We start from the raw sequence: 25,306 nt of genomic DNA on the forward strand, positions 1-25,306 counted from the left end.
ATTAAGATAGATAGATAGATAGATAGCCAGCCTCAGTGTCTCACACCTGTAAGCTGAGCACTCTGGTAGACAAAGGTGGGTTGATTGAGACCAGCCTGAGCAAGAGTGAGACCACACCTCTATTAAAAACAGAAAAACTAGGGCGGCGCCTGTGGCTCAGTGAGCAGGGTGCCAGCCCCATATACCGAGGGTAGTGGGTTCAAACCCGGCCCAGCCAAACTGCAACAAAAAATAGCCGGGCGTTGTGGCGGGTGCCTGTAGTCCCAGCTACTCGGGAGGCTGAGGCAGGAGAATCGCCTAAGCCCAGGAGTTGGAGGTTGCTGTGAGCCGTGTGACTCCATGGCACTCTACCGAGGGCAATAAAGTGAAACTCTGTCTCTACAAAAAAAAAAAAAACAGAAAAACTAGCATGGCGCCTATGGCTCAAAAGGGTAGGGCGCCCGCCCCATATGCTGGAGGTGGCTGGGTTCTAGCCCAGCCCTAGCCAAAAACTGCAAAAAAACCCAGAAAAACTAGCTAGGTGTTGTGGCGGATGACTGTAGTCCCAGCTACTTGGGAAGCTGAAGCAGGAGGATCACTTGAGCCTAGGAGTTTGAAGTTGCTGTGAGCCATGATGACACCACGGCACTCTAGCCTGGGCAACAGAGTTTGTCTCAAAAACAGAAAAAAAACGAAATGAATATTATGAAGCCTGTAATTTATATTGTTTATAAATTCAATATTTTGCATACATAATCCCTCATCAAAGTTGCAAGTTGGATGGCACCTGTAGCTCAAGCAGCTAAGGCATTAGCCACATACACTAGAGCTGGCGGGTTCGAATCCAGCCTGGGCCTGCCAAACAACAATGACGACTCCAACCAAGAAATAGCCAGGCGTTGTGGCAGGCGCCTGTAGTCCCAGCTACTTGGGAGGCTGAGGCCAGAGAATCATTAAGCCCAGGAGTTGGAGGTTGCTGTGAGCAGTTACACCACTGCACTCTATCCAGGGTGATTGCTTGAAGCTCTGTCTCAAAAAAAAAAAAAAGTTGCAAGTTCTCAGGTGACACCTGTGGCTCAGTGGGTAGGGCGCCAGCCCCATATACCATGGGTAGAGTGTTCAAATCTGGCCCCGGCCAAACTGCAACAAAAAAATAGCCAAGTGTTGTGGCGGACACCTGTAGTCCCAGCTACTTAGGAGGCTGAGACAGAAGAATCGCCTAAGCCCAGGAGTTGGAGGTTGCTGTGAGCTGTGTGATGCCACAGCACTCTACCAAGGGTGACAAAGTGAGACTCTGTCTCTACAAAAAAAATTAAAAAAAAAAAAAGTTGCAAGTTCTCTATGAAAATATTCTGCATTGCAGTAATTTTCACAGGGCAATTGAAGACAATCATGTATAATATATTTTGAATTTCAACACTGAATAAAGGATCACAAACATCTGGCTGTAATCTAGTGCTTGTGTTTATACTGGGGATAGATTTGCTGGCAGTAAAAACCGTGGAAGAACCCCCCCAAAAAATTGCTGGACAATAGCTCACGCCTGTAATCCCAGCACTCTGGGAGGCTGAGGCCGGCGGATTGCCTGAGCTCACAGGTTGGAGAACAGTCGGAGCCAGAGCAAGTCCATGTCTCTAAAAATACCCGGGCATTGTGGTGGGCACCTTTAGTCCCAGCTACTTGAGAGGCTGAGGCGAGAGAATCACTTGAGCCCAAGAGTTGGAGGTTGCTGTGAGCCATGACGCCATGGTACTCTACTGAGGGTGACAGAGTGAAACTCTGTCTCCAAAAAAAGAAAAAAAGACCATGGAAGAAAATGACAAATGGCAAAGTTTAACAAAATGATAAAGTTTCTCTAGGGTTTAATTTACACTTCATTTGTAATTTCTGTATATTCACCACCCAAACCCATGCACTTAATACATGCCATAGTAGTGTTTGTTTTTATTTCACAGAAATGCCACTTTGACTTCCTCAGGCACTCTCCATTGTGAAGCAGAACTTATTTCCTCTTTGAATTAGTTTCCTGGGGCTGTCATACAAATTGCTATGAACTTGGCTTAAAATAACAGATATTTCGCCAAGCTCACACCTAGCACTCTGGGAGGTCAAGGCAGGTGGATTGCCTGAACTCAGGAGTGGGAGACCAACCTGAGCAAGAGCAAGACCCTATCTCTACTAAAAATAGAAAAAGTAGCTGGATATTGTGGTGGATGACTGTAGTCCCAGCTCCTGGGAGGCTGAAGTAGGAAGATCACTTAAGCCCAAGAGTTTGAGGTTGCTGTGAGCTATGACACCAAGACACTTCACCCAGGGCAACAGAGCAAGACTCTGTCAATAAATAAATAACAGATATTTATTTTCTCACAGTTCTAGAAGCCAGAAGTCCAAAACCAATACATTGGCAGGGCCATGCTCCCTCCGCAGGATCCCAGAGAGATTCCTTGCTGCGCCTGGTGTTGTTTGGGGGGAGGAAGGCCAAGGCCCCTGGGCAGCCCACGTGCTCCATAAACACCTGGCTCTCCAGAGGGCTGCAGCAAGTCAGGCTCTCAAGAGCTCGTGCCCTTTATTTCTGGGATGTTGATGGTAGTCCTCAGGAGTCTTTCAATTAAAAAGCAGAAAAGAGGGCTGTGCCTGTGGCTCAAAGGAGTAGGGCGCTGGCCTCGTATGCCAGAGGTGGTGGGTTCAAACCCAGCCCCAGCCAAAAACTACAACAACAAAAAGGGGGGTGGAGGGGTGGCACCTGTGGCTCAAAGGAGTAGGGCACCAGCCCCATGCCAGAGTGCCAGAGGTGGCGGGTTCAAACCCAGCCCTGGCCAAAAACTGCAAAAAAAAAAAGCAGAAAAGAGATGGGAAGGGAGCAAAGACACCAGCTGTCCTGGTTTAGTCCTGCCTCCAGGAGCTCTAGTCACCACCTTTCACCACCAACCCAGACAAGGCAGAAGGGGGTGTCTCCACAGTGAAGGAAGAAAGGCTGCTGCAGGGGTTTCCTTTAACTTGGCCTCTCCTTATAGCTCCCGTTTGTAAACGTGCCCAAGAGATGCCATGCCTGGCTGCCGCTGAGCCCAGCCATGTCCTCCCTCATGGATGCAAGGGTCTCAGGAGAATGTCCTCAAACCCTCAGTGGTTACCTGATAAACTCAGGGGGCCAGACGCCCAGCCTGGCTCCAGGCCTTCAGGGGCGAGTGCTTCTCCCCTCTGGGCCTCGCTCTGTCACCTCTGAAGGAAGGTACTGCTCTGGACCCTTGGTGCCTTAATTTCTAAAAATCTCTAACAGAATCTCTAGCAGAGACTGGGGATATCTGGGCACTTTCTCATTTGAAGATTTTTTCGTTCAGTGCTCATGGTAACTTCCAGTTGCCACAGAGAGGTCAAGAGAGAGACCTGCAGATGCTGCCAAGTCAGCCGAGTTGTGGTGTTTGGCTGGGGGGCCTCTTGCGAGCCCTCCTGATGTCTCCAAGCACCTTGGGGAGACTTTGCCAGACAGGCACATGCTTTAGTGTCAATTCTAACATTTCTCACTTTCTTCCTCTACATTTCTTTTCAGGAAAAGAAATCTCTTTCAACCAGTGCTGCTAAGGGAAGTCTATACCAGGCCCCAATAAAGCAAGTGAAGTTAAGGGTTATAATAAGTACACAAAGGTAGAAAGAACCAGCCAGCAACTCTGCCAAGAGAGAAACAGTATAACGTTTTATTACTGACAAACTTTTTTTTTTTTTTTTTTTGTTTTTTGGCCAGGGCTGGGTTTGAACCCGCCACCTCCGGCATATGGGACCGGCGCCCTACTCCTTGAGCCACAGGCACCGCCCGACTTTTTCTTAAATAAATGTGTTTACTTCATTCCTTACTGCACCATTTCCTTGTAGGTCTGCTGAGTTGTGTCGGCCACATCAACACAGCCAGAGAGATCTTTGGCATCAACTTCTCTTAGCTTCATAAGTTGTAGAACATCTTGTAAAAAAATGTAGATTTACAGAAAATATGCATATAAATCATTTACCAAACCCCATATGTAGTAAATAATGTAGCAAATATTTTACCAAACCATTTCATACAGAAGCTGGGCAGGCCTGTCGCAGCATTGTACAATTTGGTGCTTTAACATTAAAAAGGTGGTTCACAAAAAGACCTGTCTTATAATATCAATGACTCTAAATTATCTCACTATCATCGCTTCTTGAGTCCCCTTGAATTTATGCTTATCCCTTGCATAAAGGCAGGTTTTTTGTTTTTGTTTTTTTGAGACAGTCTCACTTTGTCACCCTCAGTAGAGTGCCTTGGCGTCTTAGTTCACAGCAACCTCATTTGGCTTAAGTGATTCTCTCACCTCAGCCTCCCCAATAGCTGGGACTGCAGGCGCCTGCCACAACACCTGGCTATTTTCAGCAACAAGGCCTCACTCTGGCTCAGGCTGCTCTCGAACCTGTGAGCTCAAGCAATCCACTTGCCTTGGCCTCCCAAGGGTTGGGATTACAGGCATGAGCCACTGTGCCAGGCCTAAAAGCAATTACTTTAAAGAAAGTGTTGCAGTGCAATCATGACATAAGTAGCATTCAACATTCCATGTTATCAGGAGTGCATAGAGCACTCATTTTCCCCTTATTCACACTCATCTAAAACACAGACTTCATACACGTCCACGTAAAAATCCACAGTCAAAACACATTGTCCGTTCTCACTGCAGGAAGTGACACAGACATCCCCATGCAACTCTGTCACCAGGAGAAAGCGAGACGTGCTTCCTGGATCTAGGCTGCATCAGCGTCCTCCAGGCATGACTACTCAGAGTTGCTCTTGGACAAAGTCCAGTGTGTCACTTTTTAGTGGCTTCCTTAAGAAATTTTGCAGCCATTTCTGGTGCAGCTTTTGGGAGGGCTCTGGGGTAGGCGGACAACCTTCGCCTTGCGGAAACTGCTCCTCTTGTGAATGGTACTGGCGGCCAGAGAGTAGGAGCGGCCATGCATCATCCTGGCGTTCAGGCCGCTGGCCATGGAGAAGGACTTGAGGTGGCTTCTCAAGGCCATCGGCAGCGGGAGCTTGTCCACCAGGTGCACAGGTGTGCAAGACATTACCGCACGGCAGCACAGGTCTTGCAGGCTCAGCACTTAGGAAGGACAGACCAGGCTTAGAGGAAGGGGTCCCCACGGGGCTGTCCCAGGTGGTGCCCTCACCTTCCCTCCCAGCAGGGATGCTGGGGACACCCCTTAGGAAAGCAGCAGACCCTGCATGACTCCACCTCTGCCCAAGGGCAGGTTTCATAAATTCCTGTCATCAGCTTTCTGATAAAACTGTCTTTTCGGAAGTGTGGGTTTTTTTTATTTTTTGGACAGAGTCTCACTATATCACCCTTGGTAGAGTGCCATGGTGTCTCAGCTCACAGCAACCCCCAACTCTTGGGCTTAAGCGATTCTCTTGCCTCAGCTTCCCAAGTAGCCGGGACTACAGGCGCCCATCACAACACATGGCTATTTTCTTGTTGCAGTTGTCATTGTTGTTTAGTTGGCCCGGGCTGGGTTTGAACCTGTCAGCCTTGGTGTATATGGCTGGCGCCATAACCACTGTGCTACGGGCGTCGAGCCAGGAAAATGTTTTATTTCTCTTGGGGCAGACATGGGCCCTGCCTACCTTTGCTCGGCCTCCAGAGCCGGTCCATCCCATGCCGCAGCAGCACAGTCCTGGCCAGCTCTGTGAAGGACTCTGTGACGTTGAAGTTGCAGAGCGGGCTGACCTCAAAGAAAGTCACACCCAGGCGCTCTGCATAGGCCTGGGCCTGCTCCGTGGGCACCTGTCGCTTGAAGGCCAGATGGAGCCGGTTCCCCACCAGGATCTTAGGGACCCCAGGAGCATGCTGAAAGTAGAAGAAAGGTAAGGGAAAGGCGTCATATGGGTGGGACTTTGCCATTGGTGACGTGGATTGGGCGTGTGGGTTCTTCCCCACCAGAACCTCAGACTGGGTCTTATTTGACTCGAGGCGCAGAGTGGTGTGGCAGACACTAGGGTTTCAGTACTGTGGGGCACAGTGGACACTATGGGGGGCCACAGCCAGGCCCTGCCACTGCACTACATACTCACACAATGAAACTCAGCTTATACCCCCACACCTATTAAAATAAAGTAAAATAATACATTAAAAAAAAAAAGAATGAGATCTTATTTTGAAAGTCTTTATAGTTGTAATTAGCTAAGATGACGTTGCACTGAATAAGAGTGGGCCCTCATCTAAAGACAGTCCTTCTGAGGAGATGAAATGACAGAGACACACAGGAAACAGACAAGGGACAGCAAAGACTGCCAGCCACCAGCAGGAGCTGAGGAGGCTGAGAAGGACCCAGCCAGAGCACTCAGAGGGAGTGTGGCCCTGCCCGCACCTTCTTCTGTAACTGGGAATAATGACCCCGTTTGTGGCCATCTGTCCCAGCAGCCACAGGACACTGATGCAGCGGGCTTGTACTAACCACTGCATGTTAGTTGCCTGCATTGACTCCCTCACCCCGCAGCAAAAAGTAAGGCAGGCCCAACCAACGCGCCTCTGTGGTGACACTCATGGGCTCTGCCCAGCCCAGTGCTGTGTCCTGAGGTGACATCCTCCTGCAGAAGTCCCTGCCTTGTACTCTGGCCCCTGTGTGTATACCAGCCCCCAGCCCGAAGTCCTCCCAAGCCTACACAGAACCGGGCAATGGCATCTGTGTATCATACCTCATCAATCTCCTTAATCCATCGATTGATGCCATCGAAAGACCAGCGGTTTGCAATGTCGTAGACAAGGATCACACCCTGGGGGGAAGGCAGACGTTTAGCAGGCAGCAGGCATAGCCTGGGGCCCAGCAGGCCACTGTGGACGCACTGACTGGCATGTGGGCTTGTCAGTCAGAGACACACATTCCATTAAATAACTACTTTCCTTAACACAAAGTGTGCAATTTTGATTTATCAACCAGATGTCGCAGTTTTTATAATAACTCCAATGATATTTCATAAGCTCATTGATAAACCCTCAAATTTCAGGGTGAGCTGGAGACTAGAACTCACATCCATGAGCTGCTCCAGGGACACAGAAAGGGGTGCTGCATGAATAACTACCTTGGCTGGAGCAAGGCCCACCTGCCTGCACAGCCGTGCACACATGTACAGACATGCGTCTGTGTGCCCACACAGCTCACATGCACTTGGCACACACACACTACACGTGTGCACAGACACACACACACAGTGCACACGTCTGAGCCTGTGTCTCTCATATGCACACTCCCTCAGATATGTTCATGCAGACACCCCTAATACTAAAGAAGGCTTCTGAGTGGGTGGTGGCCCCATATACCGAGGGTGGTGAGTTCAAACCCAACCCCGGCCAAACTGCAACAATAAAAAAATTTAAAAAAAAAAAAACTTAATTAAGGGCGGCACCTGTGGCTCAGTGGGTAGGGTGCCGGCCCCATATGCCGAGGGTGGCGGGTTCAAACCCAGCCCTGGCCAAACTGCAACAAAAAAATAGCCGGGCGTTGTGGCGGGCGCCTGTAGTCCCAGCTACTGGGAGTCTGAGGCAGGAGAATCGTCTAAGCCCAAGAGCTGGAGGTTGCTGTGAGCTGTGATGCCACAACACTCTACCGAGGGCCACAGAGTGAAACTTTGTCTCAAAAAAAAGGCTTCTGAACAAATACTCCACAGCACAATTTAGACTTTGACATCATTTATAAATAAGTTTAATTGCCTTATCCTCTATCCACTAACAAGGATGGTTAGTTAAGCATTCAAAGTCAGTTTGACCTCCCGGCTTAGGGGTGCTGTTACCTGTGCACCCCGAGAGTAGGAGCGGAATATGGTACAGAATCTTCCCTGCCCCGACGTGTCCCTGGAAAAGATGTTGGAGACTGTTAGGAAGAAATCAGCACTTCTTCCTACAGCAAGGCTCTTGGACTTCAAAGCCACACCAGATGCATTTTATAGCCGTTAGTGACTCCAGCAAAGCTCCCGCATGTCTCTTGGAATGATCTGGATGTTGCTGGGAATCCTTCTAGCTTCATTCTCCTTGATTCTTTCTTTTTCTTTATTTTAGAGACAGAGTCTCACTCTGTCACCCTGGCTGGAGTGCAGTGGCATCATCACAGCTCACTGCAGCTGTAAACTCCTGAGCTCAAGCTGGGACTACAGGCACCTGCTATGATGCCCAGCCAATGTTTCTCGTTTTATGTAGAGATAGAGTTTCACTATGTTGTCCAGGCTGGTCTTGAACTGCTGGACTCAAAAGATCCTTCCATGTTGGCCTCTCAAAGCCCTAGGATTACAGGCATGAGCCCCCACACCCAGTCTCATTCTCTTTTTCAATTCTCATTTAAGAAGTCAAACCAGAAGGGCGGTGCCTGTGGCTCCGGTAAGGCGCCAGCCCCATATACGGAGGGTGGCAGGTTCAAACCTGGCCCCGGCCAAACTGCAACCAAAAAATAGCCGGGCGTTGTGGCGGGCACCTGTAGTCCCAGCTACTCAGGAGGCTGAGGCAAGAGAATCGCTTAAGCCCAGGAGTTGGAGGTTGCTGTGAGTTGTGTGAGGCCACGGCACTCTACCGAGGGCCATAAAGTGAAACTCTGTCTCTACAAAAAAAAAAAAAAAAGAAGTCAAACCAGAAAAACCAGAAAAATTAACTATGATGAGTTTAACATAGTTCTCATACATTTAAATTAATATAGGTTTTCAAAAATATGTTTAATTTGGAGAAAAAGTTGGGTAGTAAGGAAGGTGAGTCTACACTGAGGTAGAAATAGGCCAGTGGAGCCCTCCCACTTCCCACTAAACTGTAAGATCACATGGGTCAAACCTTCAGCAACATTCCTAAATTTACCAATCCAAGGAACTGACTGGGCTGAGTCAAAAGAAGGCCTTAGGCCAGGCACGGTGGCTCTCACCACGGAGGCTAAGGCAGGTGGATTGCTTGAGCTCAGGAGTTCTGAACAAGAGCAAGATCCTGTCTCTAAAAATAGCTGACGTCCAGGTGGGCACCTGTAGTCCAGCTATTTGAGAAGCTGAGGCAAGAGAATCACTTACACCTAGGAGTTTGATGTTGCTATGATGCCACGGCACTCTCTACTCAGGGCTACAAAGTGAGACTCTATCTGAAAGGAAGGAAAGAAGAAAGGAAGGGAAAGAGGGAGGGAGGGAAGAGGGAAAGAAAAGGAAAAAGGAAAGAAAGAAATGCCCTAGTCCTGTAGATGACACACATGTAGGGTGCCAGTGCCCAGGAAGACCAGAGCAGAGCTCCACAAGGCGTAAGTCAGGATGGCGGAGGTGCTCTGGGACCCAAATCCTGGTGGCCTGTGCACAGAGGCAGCTCTCAGGACAGTTGTCTCCCAGAGGCTACTCTAAGAGCAAAGTTGATACATGTTCTCCTGTGCAATTAACATGCCTACTTCAGGCTTGGCATCTGTAGCACAGTGGTTATGACGCCAGCCACAGATACCCAGGGCTGGCTGATTCAAACCCAGCTTGGGCCAGCTAAACAACAATGACAACTGCAACAAAAAAATAGCTGGGCGTTGTGGTGGGCGCCTGTGGTCCCAGCTACTTGAGGAGGCTGAGGCAAGAGAATCGCTTACACCCAAGAGTTGGAGGTTGCTGTGAGCTGTGACGCTACAGCATTCTACCAAGGGCAACATAGTGAGACTGTCTCAAAAAAAAAAAGAAAGGGGCGGCGCCTGTGGCTCAGTCGGTAAGGCGCCGGCCCCATATACCGAGGGTGACGGGTTCAAACCCGGCCCCTGCCAAACTGCAACCAAAAAATAGCCGGGCGTTGTGGCGGGCGCCTGTAGTCCCAGCTACTCGGGAGGCTGAAATAAGAGAATCGCTTAAGCCCAGGAGTTGGAGGTTGCTGTGAGCTGTGTGAGGCCACAGCACTCTACCGAGGGCCATAAAGTGAGACTCTGTCTCTACAAAAAAAAAAAAAGAAAGAAAGAAAGAAAGAAAAAACATGCCCACTTCAGCAGGTGCCCCTGGGAGTCTGAGGGCTCCAAGAAGGAAGCCAGAATGGCTAGCAGGAGCAGCCTCTGAGGCCAGGGGCACATGTGGGCAGGGTGGGGCCTGCAGATGCTTTTACACCTGGGACCAAGTGGTCTGGGGAGCAGGAGAGAAGGTGAGAATAAGGTGATCTGAGAGGAGGAGAGACAGAGCCCAGGGCAGAGAAGGGCAGAGATTAACAGTGCCTCTGGGGCAGCACCAACATCCCCAGGTGGGAAGGTCCAAGACTGAGCAGTGGGAAGGCCAGGCATCCAGGGGATACTGTGGAGAGAGGCTCCCTGGCCAGCCTCAGGGACTGGCTGCTCCTGGAAGGAGTGGGAGTGGAAGGACATGAGAAGGAGCCCTAGTTATTGCAGGCCATATGCTGGGGAGTGGGCCCACGAGGTTGGGGAAGGAGGGAAGTGCCATGGGGCCCAGGAGACTGTTCTTAGTCCCAGCAGGAGCCCTGGAAGCCCAGGCTAGAGGGCAGGAGAGAGGCATGGCCAGAGTCTCAGAGCCAGGACAGCCAGCCCAGGGCCCACAGGGTAGGGAGGCAAGCCTCTCTTGCATGAGGAGTCTCTGAGTTCCTGCTGGGCACTCAGTGGCCTGGCCCTCTCAACCACACACCATGCTGGTCCCCTTCTGGTCCCAGGGAGGTGTCTTTCCGGACACCAGGTTTCACATTCTGAGCCCACAAAGGCCACTACCTACCACAATGCTGTGTCAGTTCTGGGGTCCCCATCCCCTATACAACAGGCCTGTGGGTACCAGGGTCACTGCCTCTGGGGGAAGCCACTGGCTAGAGCTGGGACAGTAGGACTAGATTTCCGCTGCGGTGTTGTGCCCTCCACATGAGGCTCCTCCTTTGCCTAGGAAGTCCCTCCCAGGAGCCGAAAACGGGACCCCAGACTCACCAGAGCTGAAGCTTCACCCGCCGGCCATCGAGCAGGATGGTGGTAGTCTTGTAGTCAATTCCTGTGAAAGGGTGCAGACAACCTACATATAGCCGCAAAGCGTTTCCCAAAAGTTACTCCCCTTAAGGGAACACTGGGAAAGAAAACTTTCCACGCTGGGGAGGAAAGGGCCTCTCATCAGTGCAGATTACAAGTTCACAAGACAGGGCGGCGCCTGTGGCTCAGTCGGTAAGGCGCCGGCCCCATATACCGAGGGTGGTGGGTTGAAACCTGGCCCCGGCCAAACTGCAACCAAAAAATAGCCGGGCGTTGTGGCGGGCGCCTGTAGTCCCAGCTACTCGGGAGGCTGAGGCAAGAGAATCGCTTAAGCCCATGAGTTGGAGGTTGCCGTGAGCTGTGTGAGGCCACGGCACTCTACCGAGGGCCATAAAGTGAGACTCTGTCTCTACAAAAAAAAAAACAAGTTCACAAGACAGGTGGGCAGGACCCTGTTTATGTGTCTCCAGATTTGCCACACACCCCACCTGCCACTTAGCTCTTTCTCCAAAATAGCAAGTCTGAAAACACAGATTGTTTCCCCCAAAGTATCACACTAGGATTGTAAGGTAAAACTAGAAATGGTATGAAATTAGAAAGGAATTTGCTCTCAGCCGTGTAAGAACCTGCCTGTGAACCTGCATGTGTGGGTGTCAGAGAAAGAAGCCTGAGGGATGGCCCCATCTCTGGGTCGGACAGCACCGAGCAGGTGTAACCCTCTTTTCCAACCTTTCCCTCTTTTCAAAATGTTTTTTTTTAATTTTTTTTATTGTTGGGGATTCATTGAGGGTACAATAAACCAGGTTACACTGATTGCAATTGTTAGGTAAAGTCCCTCTCAAAATGTTTTTATTTTATTTTTATTTCTTTTTAGAGACAGAGTCTCACTTTGTCACCCTCTGTAGAGTGCGATAGCGTCACAGCTCACAGCAACCTCCAACTCCTGGGCTTAGGCAATTCTCTTGCCTCAGCCTCCCAAGTAGCTGGGACTACAGACACCCTCCACAACACCCGGCTAATTTTTTTTTTTTTTTTAGAGACAAGAGTCTCACTCTGTCACCCTCGGTAGAGTGTTGTGGCATCATAGCTCACAGCAACCTCCAGCTCTTGGGCTTAGGTGATTCTCTTGCCTCAGACTCCAAGTAGCTGGGACTACAGGGACCCCCCACAACACCTGGCTATTTTTTTGTTGCAGTTTGGCTGGGGCCGGGTTTGAACCCACCACCCTCAGTATATGGGGCCGGCGCCCTACTCACTGAGCCACAGATACGGCCCTCAAAAATGTTTATAAATGAGTATGCATTTCTTCTCACATTAAAAAGATGCAATGAATTTTTTTTTTTGCAGTTTTTTCTTTTGGCCGGTGGCTGGGTTTGAACCTGCCACCTCAGGTATATGGAGCCAGCACCCTACTCCTTTGAGCCACAGGTGCCGCCCTGCAATAAATAAATATATATATTATTATTTTTTTTTTTTTTGCAGTTTTTGGCAGGCGCTGGGTTTGAACCCACCACCTCCGGCATATGGGGCCAGCGCCCTACTCCTTTGAGCCACAGGCGCTGCCCTACAATAAATATTTTTTATTTTTTTATTTTTATTTTTATTTTATTTATTTATTTATTTTTGTAGAGACAGAGTTTCACTTTATGGCCCTTAGTAGAGTGCCATGGCATCACACAGCTCACAGCAACCTCCAACTCCTGGGCTTAAGTGATTCTCCCGCCTCAGCCTCCTGAGCAGCTGGGACCACAGGCGCCCGCCACAACGCCCGGCTATTTTTTGGTTGCAGTTCAGCCAGGGCCGGGCTCGAACCTGCCACCCTCGGCACATGGGGACGGCGCCCCACTGACTCAGCCACAGGCGCCGCCCCACAATAAATATTTTTTAAATGGAAAAATAACTTTGCTATCCCCCAGAAACCAAGTTTTTGCTTTTTTCAGAAACCATCTTCTGGATTCACTTCTGGTGTCTCTGGGCAACCACCAGGCTGCAGAGAACATGTGCTTGGAGGCTGACAGGGGAAGAACAAGCAGCTGAGAAGGAGGGTTTCTGTAAGAGACTAGGGGGTGCTAGAGAGGGGTACTCCCTCCTGAAATAGATGCAACAAAACTTATAATCACGGAGCACAAACTGCTCAGGAATGAGGCACCACGAGGCTTTGTGGTATAAACTTGATTTATTTCATTTATAGGCTTACTCAAGAATGTTTCTCAAAGCACATTAAGCAAAAAGACGGGCCTTGAAAACATTCTAGGATGTGATCCGACTCTGAATGTTTCAGTAAAGCTGAAGTAAGAACTAGAATTCTAAGGGAAAATGTGCTGATGGAGAGGCAGAGGGACAAAGAAAGTGTAGTCTTGCATAAGAGCCTCACCCCAGAGAAAGGTGTGGGGTGGGTTTCAGGCCTCAGCAGCAATTCTGCAAAAGAAAAACTGCAGTAAAACAAGTAAATGCTCAGAAAACAAGCTCCTCTAAATTGCAGCCAGGTGCAGTAGCTCACACCTCTAATCCCAGCACTTTAGTAGGCCAAAGCAAAAGGATTGCTTCAAGACCAGCCTGGGCTGCACAGCGAGGCCCTGTCTCTATAAAAAATAATTTAAAAAATATATATGATTCATTATGAAAGGTTTTCAAGTAGCTTAGCTATCCTCCCTTGTAGGACATGGACCACTTAGACTCAGCAACAAGGCCTCAAGTCCCCAGGGAAAGCAGGCTGTGTTTGTGAAGTCTCCCAAGCAGTCTCGGTGAATTCATGGACGATCTTCCCACTGGGACAGCTGGTCGCCCACTTGCTGGGGCCTCTAGGTCTCCATCCTCTGCTCTATACTTGTGGCCTCCACCAGGCTCCTGCCTCCACCCGGCTCCCAGCATCTGTTCCCTGGTCTAGGCTCCCCCGCCAACCCTGGGGTGAGTCCTGTGGTGTTGTCAGTTTCCCCCTAAGCTGCATCACAATGGCCAGATAGACCAGATTGATCAACAAAAGAGCTAAATTCCATTCCCTCATTGGGAGCCATCTGTTTGTTTTTTCCTTAAGGAGATTCTGGTGACAAAACATGCAAGGTCAGCAGCAGCCGTATCTGCACATACTGTTCGGCCAGGCCACAGAGCAGCCTCACACCCTCTCCCCACACCCCACCCCAGCAGCCCAGAAAGAGACTCCCTGGGCTGCCACACACTCGCCACCTGCTGACTGGGAACTTTGAGAGCTGGAGCTGACCTCACACTGCAGTGACGAGAGTGGGGGGGGGGGGGGCAGGGCCGCCCCACCAGGTATGTCTCCTGTTCTCTCAGACCAGAGCCATTCGTGCAGTTACGAAAACGCTCATCCAGAACCTGTGACAAGGAGCTTCTGTTAATGTCAGCACAGTAGCTTCAGGCCACAATCCTTTAAAATCCCACTAAACTCTAAAGAAGGTGCCAACGAGTGCCTGAGTCCTCGTAGCACCGAAGTGCAAAGAGCATGAGACTGTACACACAACAAATAAGGAGGGTACATGTGTATGTTCTAGGGCCTCCTAGATTAATTTTGGAAAGATTTATTTTTTGCTTGCAATGCTATGAACAGACACTTGGGGGTTTATTTTTGATGTCTCCCGACAGTGAGGAGGGGATCACCTCACAGTTCCACAGCTGCAAGGACATTTTGTTTTTGTCCTTAAGGAGTCTGACCCACTGCCTGAGCTCAGTGGGCTGCTTGACTCAGAAAGTGTGTCCTTGGGCTGCGCCTGTGGCTCAAGGAGTAGAGCACTGGCCCCATATACTGGGGGTAGTGGGTTCAAGCCCAGCCCCAGTCAAAAACTGCAAAAAAAAAAAAAAGAAAGAAAGAAAGAAGGTGTGTTCTCTTGTGCTTTTATTAGGGCCAATTTTCAAAAGTTTTATAAATAGAAGAGAATAAAGCCCTGCCGGCCTTTCTAAGTGCCGTCTGAGTTCCCACAAAACTGTCTGTTCCCACCAGGTCTCGGAGGCACAAGTCCTGCTCTGGGACTAGGTGTGGCACGTGGAACACCCTGGCCCACACCTGTGTTCCACACCCAACTTCACACATTTTAATCACTTTTTTTGCTATGTAACTCCAAACTCATAAACAACATACTTACATTCTAATTTCCTGCCTTTGTGGTTTTAGGCACTCACTGTCCACTGCAGAAGGTGAAATGCAGCTCTCAGTGGCCAACACACCTCCCCCTAACTCCCACACATAGGCAAGCACACACACAGACACATCCCCTGTGCAATTTTGTTGATGTTTAGGTAGATCAATGTTCAACTTTACATCACTATGACCAGGTGCTGTGGTTTTGATGTTCCCCCCAAATTTCATGTGTTGGAAACTTAATCCTCAAATTTATATGTTAATTGGAGGGAAAGTCTTTGAGAGCTAATTAGGACTAGAAAAGTCATCTGGGTAGGGCTCCTACAATGGGACTCATGACTTCATAAGAAAGGAAGAGAGGCCTGAGCTGGCAGGCTATTGCCCTCTCTCCATAATGAGACCTCAATGGTTTTGTTTGTTTGTTTGTTTTTGAGACAAAGTCTCACTCTGTTGCCCTGGGTAGAGTGCTGTGGTTTCATAGTTCACAGCAACCTCAAACTCTTGGGCTTTAGTGATTCTCTTGCCTCAGCCTCCCAAGTAGCTGGGACTACAGGAATCTGACACCACACCTGGGTAATTTTTCTGTTGTTTTTTTTTTTTTTTTTGTAGAGACAGAGTCTCACTTTATGGCCCTCGGTAGAGTGTCATGGCATCACACAGCTCACAGCAACCTCCAACTCCTGGGCTTAAGCGATTCTCTTGCCTCAGCCTCCCGAGTAGCTGGGACTACAGGCGCCCGCCACAACGCCCAGCTATTTTTTGGTTGCAGTTCAGCCAGGGCCGGGTTTGAACCCGCCACCCTCAGTATATGGGGCCGGCACCTTACCGACTGAGCCACAGGCGCCGCCAATTTTTCTGTTTTTAAGAGGGTCTCACTCTTGTTCAGGCTAGTCTCGAACTCCTAAGCTCAAGCAATCCATGCTCCTCGGCCTCCCAGAGTGCTGGAACTGCAGGCATGAGCCACCACACTCTGTGGAGATGCCATGTTTTGACGCAGCAAGGAAGCTCTCCCTAGAGCAGTGCCTAGGCCTTGTACTTCCCAGGCTCCACATGGTAAGAAATAAATTTATTTTCTTTAGAAGTTACCCAGCCTATGTCTTTTTTTTTTTTTAATGGTTTTCTTTTTCTTTTTTTTGAGACAGAGCCTCAAGCTGTCGCCCTAGGAAGAGTGCTATGGCATCACAGCTCACAGCAACGTCCAACTTCTGGGTTCAAGCAATTCTCCTGCCTCTGCTTCCCAAGTAGCTGGGACTACAGGCGCCCGCCACAAAAATAGCCCAGCTATTTTTTTGTTGCACCTGTTATTGCTGTTTGGCAGGCTCCGGCTGGATTCCAACCTGCTAGCTCAGGTGTATGTGGCTGGTGCCTTAGCCGCTTGAGCCACAGGTGCCGCCCCCAGCCTATGTCTTTTTTTGTTTGTTTTTTTTGCAGTTTTTGGCCAGGGCTGGGTTTGAACCCACCACCTCCAGCATATGGGGCCGGTGCACTATCCCTTTGAGCCACAGGCGCCGCCCCCTGTGTCTTTTATAACAGCAGAAAACAGACTAAGATACCAGGTAAACACCATCCATGGCTGAAACATGTAGTAGACTACGTTTATTTTTCTTTCATGTACAATTTTTTTGTTTTTACTAGAGTTAAAATTTGCCTTGTTGGGCGTAGCGTCTGAGGGCGTAGCGTCCTAGTAGCTGGGACTACAGGTGCCCACCAACACTCCTGGCTAATTTCTAACTTTTTTATGGAGGCAGTATTTCGCTATGTTGCTGAGGCTAGTGTTGAACTCCTGGAGACTCCAACCTTGGCCTCCCAAAGTGCTGACACTGTAGGTGTGAGTCACCTCACCTGGTCATTTTGCCTCATTTCTTTATCTTCTCTTACTTTGCATCTCTCTGTGTCTTTTTCTCAACATTCTGGGAAATGGTCTCAATTTTCTATTTTATCCCTTTGAGAAATTTTCTTTATATCACATTTTCAATTTTCAAGATCTCTTTTATTTTTCAATCGCTGCCTTTTGAGGTTCTATTTCTGGTGGTGGCCACAGAGCTCCTATTGGATCAGTCCTGCAAATAACAACTATCAATACTGGGCACCACCCTGGAGAACGACTGGCCGGGACGGGCCCCTTCACCTGCTCTGCTCCGGCAGGTGCCAGGAGCCAGTTTCCTCACCAGGTAGAAAAGAACAAACCTGAGAATTAATCTAACACCAGAGAAGATGGAGAAAACAGAGGAAGGGTATCTACAGGAGTAGGTCTGGGAAGGAGGAACAACAGAGAATCCTGACAGCACTGGCCGGACACCAGGCTCCAGCCATGCCTGGAAGACCCACTACTCAACTCGCCAGTCATGTGAGGCAATAAATTCCTCTTTGCTTAAGCTACTTTGAGTTAAATATTTTGTGTGTGTGCTTTTGTTTTGGGGGCTTTTCTTTCTTTGAGACAGGGTGGAATACAGAGGTGTCATCACAACGCACTGCAGACTCCTCAGACTCCTGAGCTCAAGTGATCCTCCTGCCGCATTACAGGCATGAGCCGCTGTCCTAGTCTGAATTAATTCTTCTGTTTATAGCAATTGTGTCCTAATAGAAAATCCTCAAAACGCAACTATTATGGAGAAAGAGAGAGCATAACCCCCCTCAAACTAGGCAAAGCTACAAAAGATACATTTTAACATCTTCCCAATACAAAGTAGGATGAGGTCCACATTCCACAATTTCACTAATAATAAACAAGAATCTAAAGGAAAATCTAACTCATGGTAATTTAATTATTAACCACCATGACCAAAACTGAACTCAATGCCTTCTTCAGGAGGCCATTCCCATTAGAACAGCTTGATGAGTAACCCACCCACAAAGAACCAGCCTTAAAAGGACGGTGACAGGCCAGGCACGGGGTTCACACCTATACTTTCAGCATTTTGGAAGACCAAGGCAGGAGGATCCCTTGAGATCATAAGTTTGAGGCAAGCCTGGGCAAAATAGTGAGACTCTGTATGTATAAAAACTTAAAAAAATTAACTGGAGCTCAGCGCCAGTTAATTAAAAGGGAGCTGGTGTCATAACTACCCTGTGCCTTACAATGCAGAGACCAGCATTGTAAAGTGGGGCAGCATCGACACAGCCCTGTCCCCCCTCCAGCCTGGTGCCACCACCTGCATTGTAACTCAGTAGGACCCATTTGTCAGGACCGGTTGCAGTGGCTTACACCTGTAATCCCAGCACTCTGGGAGGCTGAGATGGGTAGATTGCCTGAGCTCAAGGGTTCGAGAGCTTGTGTTCAAACCTAGCCTGGGCCTGCTAAACAACAACAACAAAAAAATAGTCTGGCATCGTGGCGGGTGCCTATAGTCCCAGCTACGTGGGAGGCTGAGGCAAGATAATCACTTAAGCCCAAGAGTTTGAGGTTGCTGTGAGCTGTGATGCTACAGCATTCTACCAAGGGCGACATAGTGAAACTGTCTCAAAAAAACTGGGCAGTGCCTGTGGCTCAAAGGAGTAGGGCGCCAGCCCCATATACCAGAGGTGGCAGGTTCAAGCCCAGCCTTGGCCAAAAAAACTGCCAAAAAAAAAATTTTTTTTTAACTGGGTGTGTTGGTGCCTGTAGTCCCAGCTACTCAGGAGGCTGAGCTGAGAGGATCAATTGCATGAGTCCAGGAGTTGGATGCTGCAGTAAGCTGTGATTATACCACTGCACCCCAGCCTGAGTGACACTGAGATCCTGTCTCTAGAAAAAATTAAAGAAGGTATAATTCAAGTCCACTACACTTAAATGATTGACTCAGCAAGCATTCTGTCCATCAAAATATAATAAAAATACATAAAAGCTTCTTGGCCAGAACTGTCAGAATGTTAACTGAGTGAGCCAGAATAATAGGGGAAAAAAAAGAGATATAATTTTAATCATCTGTTTAAAAAAAAAAAAAAAAGGCAAAGTCAAGTGCTGGGCCATTCTCTGCGCCTGCAGCCCAGAACGGGAAGCTGTTAACACTTCAGGGATCTGTTTCAACTCAGCTGCCACCGGCTGAGTCTATTTTGGTGAGGGGCTGGCACACTGACCCATGTCATCTGCATGTTACAGACGACAGACACACATTCACGTCCTAAAACCTGACTTTGAGAAATTGCTCTTTTTTTTTCTTTGAGACAGAGTCTCATTTTGTCACGCCTGGTAGAGTGCCATGGCATCATAGCGCACAACAACCTCAAACTCTTGGGCTCAAGTGATTCTCTTGCCTCAGCCTCCCAAGTAGCTGGGACTAGAGGCACCCACCACAGCATCTATCTATTGTTAGAGACAAGGTCTTGCTCTGGCTCAGGCTGATCTTGAACCTGTGAGCTCAGACAATCCACCCGCCTCAGCCTCCCAAGAGTGCTGGGATTACAGGTGTGAGCCACTGCAACCGGTCCTGAGAAATGGGTCCTATTGAGTTAAAATGCTAGAGGGCAGGTGGTGGCACCAGGGATTGAGGGGGGATAGGGCTATGTTGAAGCTGCCCCTACTTTACAATGCTGGTCTCTGCTTGTAAGGCACAGGGTAGTCATGACACCAGCTCCCTTTCTCAACAGCTAGGCCAGCATGTCAGTTCTCAAAGCACATGGGTGGGAAGGCCCCAGATGTTATTTTTTCACAGCACTTTCATTCCACATTTCCAGCCAATGGAGGGGATACATGTCTTCAGGAACAGCCCCGAGCCCCTGCAGTCCTCAGTGTCTCTCTCCTCAAGGCTGAATCACTGGATGAGTTGGGGGAGGAAGGGACCAGCGCAGTGGCCAGGGGAAGTGCAGTCCCTGTGGGTCCAAAGATGCTGGGACCTGCTTCATATGACCTGAGGACACTGAATCTCCCAGAGGGCCTTACCCAACCTCAGAGGCTGGATGTGCAGCTGTAGTCACTGTGCACAGGGTGGGGCCCAGGCCCCTCAGGACAGCTGGAAACAGAAGGCATCGGGTTCCCCCAGGTGCAGTGGGGCCAGAGCCAGTACCCAGGCTGCCTCCTCACCTAGGCTTGCCTGGCCCTTCATGGCCCATGAGAGTTGTGGGCGCCCTGTGCCTGGGTGCCAGGCCGGACACCTTGTGATCACAACTCCCTGGGCAGCCGTCCTTGGGCTGGACTGTCCTACTTGGATAAGAGGTCGGATTGACACTGGGTACTAGGCTCAGCCTAGAGCAACAGCATGACCATGTCAGGGCTGGTCTCATGTAGGCCTTAGGGGCTCTAACCCCACACCAGGGTTTGGATCTCTCCCATGTTCCCCCACGCTCAAACTCCACATAACAGCTGCAACAAGCAGCACTGGCCAAGGCTGGGAAGGGGCCTGCTTTGTGACATTGAAATAGCATTCATATGGAAAAGTTTATTTAAAATCAAGTAATTGGCTCAGCGCCTGTGGCTCAAGTGGCTAAGGCGCCAGCCACATACACCTGAGATGGCGGGTTCGAATCCAGCCTGGGCCCGCCAAACAACAATGACAGCTGCAACCCAAAAATAGCCGGGTGTTGTGGCAGGCACCTGTAGTCCCAGCTACTTGGGAGGCAGAGACGGGAGACTCGCTTGAGCCCAGCAGTTGGAGGTTGCTGTGAGCTGTGATGCCACCAGCACTCTACCCAGGGCGACAGCTTGAGGCTCTGTCTCAAAATAAATAAATAAATAAAAATAAAATAAAGTAATTCATTTGGGCCTTGTGGCTCATGCCTATGATCCTAACACTCTGGGAGGCCAATGACGCGGGTAGATTGCTTGAGCTCAGGAGTTCAAGACCAGCCTGAGCAAGAGTGAGATCTCGTCTCTACTAAAAATGGAAAAACTAGCCAGGCTTTGTGGTGGGTGCCTGTAGTTCCAGCTCCTCAGGAGGCTGAGGCAGGAGGTCCACTTGAGCTCAGGAATTTAAGACCAGCCTGAGCAAGAGGGAGAGCCCATATCTATTGAAAATAGAAAAATTAGCCAGGTGTAGCAGCAGGTGCCTGTAGTCTCAGCTACTCAAGAGGCTGAGGCAGGAGGATCGCTTGAGCCCAGGAGGGCTCAAGAAACAGATGTTATTTCTAGATGGGCTGCATTGATCTAAGAGAGAATTTCTTTTCCTTTCTTTTTTTTTTTTTTTTTTTTTGAGACAGAGCCTCAAGCTATCGCCCTGGGTAGGGTGCTGTGGTATCACAGCTCACAACAACCTCCAACTCCTGGGCTCAAGCGATTCTCCTGCCTCTGCCTCCCAAGTAGCTGGGACTACAGGCACCCGCCACAACGCCTGGCTATTTTTTGGTTGCACCCGTCATTGTTTGGCGCGCCCCGGCTGGATTCCAACCTGCCAGCTCAGGTGTATATGGCTGACGCCTCAGCCGCTTGAGTCACTGGTACCAAGCCTTTTTTTTTTTTTTTTTTTTTTTTGAGATAGAGTTTCACTTGGTTGCCCTCAGTAGAGTGCTATGGCATCACAGCTCACAGCAACCTACAACCCCTGGGCTTAGGTGATTCTCTTGCCTCAGCCTCCTGAGTACATGAGACTACAGGTGCCTGCCACAACACCCGGCTATTTTTTGTTGCAGTTTGTCTGGGGCCGGGTTCAAACCTGCCATCTCAGTATGTGGGGCCGGCACCCTACCCTCTAAGTCACAGGCGCCGCTCCATTTTTTTTTTTTTTTTTTTTAACAGAATCTCACAATGTTGCCCTGGGTAGAATGCTGTGGCGTCACAGCTCACAGCAACCTTAAACTCTTGGGCTTAAGCACTTCTCCTGCCTCAGCCTCCCAAGTAGCTGGGACTACAGGTGCCTACCACAATGCCTGGCTATTTTTTTGTTGTAGTTGTCACTGTTGTTTAGCAATCCCAGGCCGGGTTCAAACCCGCCATCCTCAGTGTATGTGGCCAGTATCTTAACCACTGAGCTATGGGCACTGAGCCAGAGTTGAATGTTTTGTGTTAAACTTCTGTTACACTGTGCACTCTTAAAATTCCCAAATGTATATACTTTTAATTTCAGGGGAATTTACTTTATGTTCAAACCCTCCTGCCTCAGTGTATGTGACCAGTACCCTAACCACTGAGCTACGAGCACCAAAACCCAAAATAGTTTTTATTTATTTATTTATTTTTATTTTTTATTTTTGGCCGGGGCTGGGTTTGAACCCACCACCTCCGGCATATGGGACCGGCGCCCTACTCCTTGAGCCACAGGTGCCGCCCCCAAAATAGTTTTTATAGCACTACTCCTTTTCTGGACTTGCATTTTGCTGAGTGTTTTGCTCCCATACCTCTTCTGTGGTGCACCCCCAAAGCCCCAGACCCTGAGGACATGGCTTTGCATCAAGCTCCTGCCCTCAAGGGCTTAGCCCCAGGGCCTCACTGTCCAGAACTTCACTTACCTCTATGCTCTCCACTGTGGGAGCACTTGAAATGTGACTAATGCAATTTTTAATTTTATTTCATTTTAATTACTTTAAACTTAAATAGCCACATGTGGCTCATGGTATCACATTGGACAACACAGCCTAGAACCCTGCTACCCAGCACAGGGGCCAGACCAGCAGCAGCATGGGGACCAGGCTGACACTCAGGCTACCAGACCTGCCCAGCCCCACAGAGGCAGAATCTGCATTTCACTAGGTGGCAGGTGACTCCTCTCTCTGCCTGCTTCAATTTAAGGCTGTCATCCTGAGCACAAGCCCTTCACCTCAACAGCTCTCCCAATGTCTCTGCTCCCACTGCCACAACCTCAAGGACCCCAATGCCAGATCACTGTTAAGTTGCTGTCTTGGCTGGCCCCTGCTTGGCAGTCTCAGGCTTCCTCAAGACACTCAGCTGACCGTCATTGCTGTCCTTCACACAGCCTCCCTTTGGGGGTACCCAATACCCTTCACTGGCCAGAGTCAAATCCTTTCTCCTCCCACTCTCCAAAGCTCATCTCCCTGTGAGAAGAGCCAGGAGTTCCTCCAACCTTCCTGGTGCTGGCCCAGAGCTAATAAGGTCTTATTTACCAAGACCTTCCCTGGGCTGCCCCTCTGCTCTGGGACCCCTACATGAATCCAGGAGGTATCCTGAGGCTGTTACAGCAGCTGAGGTACATTCCTGGCCCTGAGAAGAGGGCAGGCAAGTGGTCTAGACAGGTGCCTCAGTCCGCACCGGTGGGGTCGTGGCCATCCCACCGCCTCTCCCCGCTTCCCATAGCCTTTCTTGCCCTCCAGCCTTGTCAGGTTCATCTCTCAGGTGCCAGCTCTTAAAACCCAAACTTTGGAAACCCCTCGCCCTGAAACTCATGAATGATCTGTCCCTTGGTAGTGAAATCTGGCTAAACAGGAGTAGTTCCTTCCTTCAACATAGCCAGATGCTTCGGGGGCCACCTGGGCTCCGTTCCCTGCCAGGACTGTCCACCAGGGCGACGAGCTCTCAGACACGCCAGAGACCCTCGCCCCGGGACCAGTCCGCCTGCATCTGACCCCAGCGCAGCCACCACCTAAGCTGCTCCCGCTCCGCCGCCCCTCCCGCCCCGCCCCGCCCTCAGCCACGCAGCGCGCAGCCTCCTCTTCCCCAGTTCTCTGCTCAGCCGCTCGCCCTGCCCGCGCGCAGACAGCGGCCAGAGGGTGGACCACGCGCCGCCGAGAACCCCACAGGCCGAACAAGGTGCTCTGGGCCCGCCCTGGGGCGCCGACACATCGTGGACAGAGAGGAGACCCGCACCCCTGGGCCCTTCGCAGCCGCTCTCGGCCCCGTGCCCCGAACCCTCGACGGCCCTCCGACAGCTCCGGGCGCCGATGACCTCCCCGACTCCTCCACCTCCCTCCCGACCCTCCGCGCTGACCCCTCCCAGACCTCACGGACCCCTCCCCAGCCCCTGCCCGGCCCCTCCCAAACGCCTCCGACACCTCCAGGCCCCACGCCGGCCCTCACCTGCTGGGTGGCCGTACGGGGACTCGGCCGCGCCGTCCTGCAGGCTCTCCAGTATCTCGCCCTTGCCCACGTCGCTATCGCCCACGAGCAGAAACTTGAGCAAGAAGTCGTAGGCCCGCACCGGGCTGCCCAGGGCGCTCATCGTGTTGGCCTGGCGCCCCCGCCCATGCCCGGCCGCGGGGCCGCGCGCAGAGGCTGCGGATCCCTATCCCGGCCCACCGCGGAGCCGCGGAGCTGTCAGAGAGCGGCCCCGCCCCGCCCCGCCATTGGTGTGCCTCCGTAGCTGGGACCGGGAGGATGCGAGCGCTCATTGGCTAGGCTGCAAGTCCGTCTCATTTCGTCACCGCCTCTGGCTGACGCCCACCCTCCCTCCTGAGAAGGAGCCGCCGCCGTAGCCAATGGAGGTCGGAAGAAGAGGCGGGGGCGGAGCCAGAACTAGCGGGGACGGTAAATCTGCCCCCGTAGCCAACGGAGGTCCGAGAAGAAGCGAGGGCGGAGCCATTGGCAGGGGCGGAGACCCTGCTTCCGCAGCCAACAGAGGCCCAGAGTCGGGGCTGGGGCGAGGCGGGGAGGGGCAGGGGCGGAGCGGGCGAGGGGCGGGACAGGGGCGGGGCGGGAATGGGACGGGAGGGGCAGGGCCGCGCGTTACCCATTGTGCTCGCGGTGTAGTTCTCGCCCTCGCGCCTGCTGCGGTTTTGCATGTCCCGGGTAGGCCGGCTGGCGGCGGCGGCTTGAGCTCTATTTACCCACCAAGGGCGCCTCAGGAGGCAGGTAGGTTCGCCGCAGGCCACTTAAGTTCGCGGACGCGCGGCTAGAAGTGCCTAGCAGGTCCCCCGGGCTCGGGACTCTGGGTCTCCTCGCAGGGCTTCATCCTTGCCCACACAGTCACGCGGCCTAGGTGAATGTGTGTGTATGCGCCCGTGTATGTGTGCATGTGTGTTTATTTGGGTGTCTCTGGAGGTGTCTGTGTATGCATGCGTATGTGTGCGGGGAGACTCAACTGCTCTGTGTTGGGAACTGCTTTGCGCTCCCACGCAGGGTTTTAGGTGATTGGGGAGAGAGAGTAAGTGAAAGAAGAGTTACAAAAGGAATAAAGTCAAAATTTTTATCTTTGTTATTTGCATTCATTTTTAAGAACATTATTTACTTCTTTTGGTTCGTTTTTGCTTTTTGAGACTCGCCTGGGCTACACTGTAGTTGTGTCATCGTAGCTCACAGGGACTTCAAACTGGCCTTGAGCTATCTTCCCCCCTAGCCTTCAGAGTAGCTGGGACTTACAGGCAAGTGCTGCCACATCCAGCTAATTTTTTTTTTTTTTTTTTTGGCCGGGGCTGGGTTTGAACCCACCACCTCCGGCATATGGGACCGGCGCCCTACTCCTTGAGCCACAGGCGCCGCCTGACATCCAGCTAATTTTTGTTCTA

The 25,306-nt window shown here is 50.7% G+C and overlaps 1 protein-coding gene across 2 annotated transcripts; it reads right to left on the minus strand.

The window, feature by feature from the left end:
- Positions 1 to 3,717: 3,717 nt before the first annotated feature.
- On the minus strand, positions 3,718 to 24,137 carry RAB40B (RAB40B, member RAS oncogene family). Of its 2 annotated transcripts, none has more exons than XM_053569278.1 (6): positions 23,883 to 24,137; positions 10,876 to 10,936; positions 7,769 to 7,829; positions 6,677 to 6,754; positions 5,606 to 5,828; positions 3,718 to 3,931 (listed from the first exon to the last, which is right to left on the minus strand). In XM_053569278.1, exons 1-6 carry the CDS (start codon positions 24,022 to 24,024, stop codon positions 3,825 to 3,827), a joined length of 672 nt encoding a protein of 223 aa, XP_053425253.1. In that variant the 5' UTR covers positions 24,025 to 24,137; the 3' UTR covers positions 3,718 to 3,824. The 2 variants fall into 2 exon arrangements, with proteins under 2 accessions (XP_053425253.1, XP_053425252.1); XM_053569277.1 differs by having other exon boundaries at positions 3,720 to 5,084.
- Between the last annotated feature and the right edge of the window lie 1,169 nt (positions 24,138 to 25,306).

The sequence above is a fragment of the Nycticebus coucang genome, chromosome 18, assembly GCF_027406575.1.
Source record: "Nycticebus coucang isolate mNycCou1 chromosome 18, mNycCou1.pri, whole genome shotgun sequence".
Lineage (NCBI taxonomy): Eukaryota > Metazoa > Chordata > Mammalia > Primates > Lorisidae > Nycticebus > Nycticebus coucang.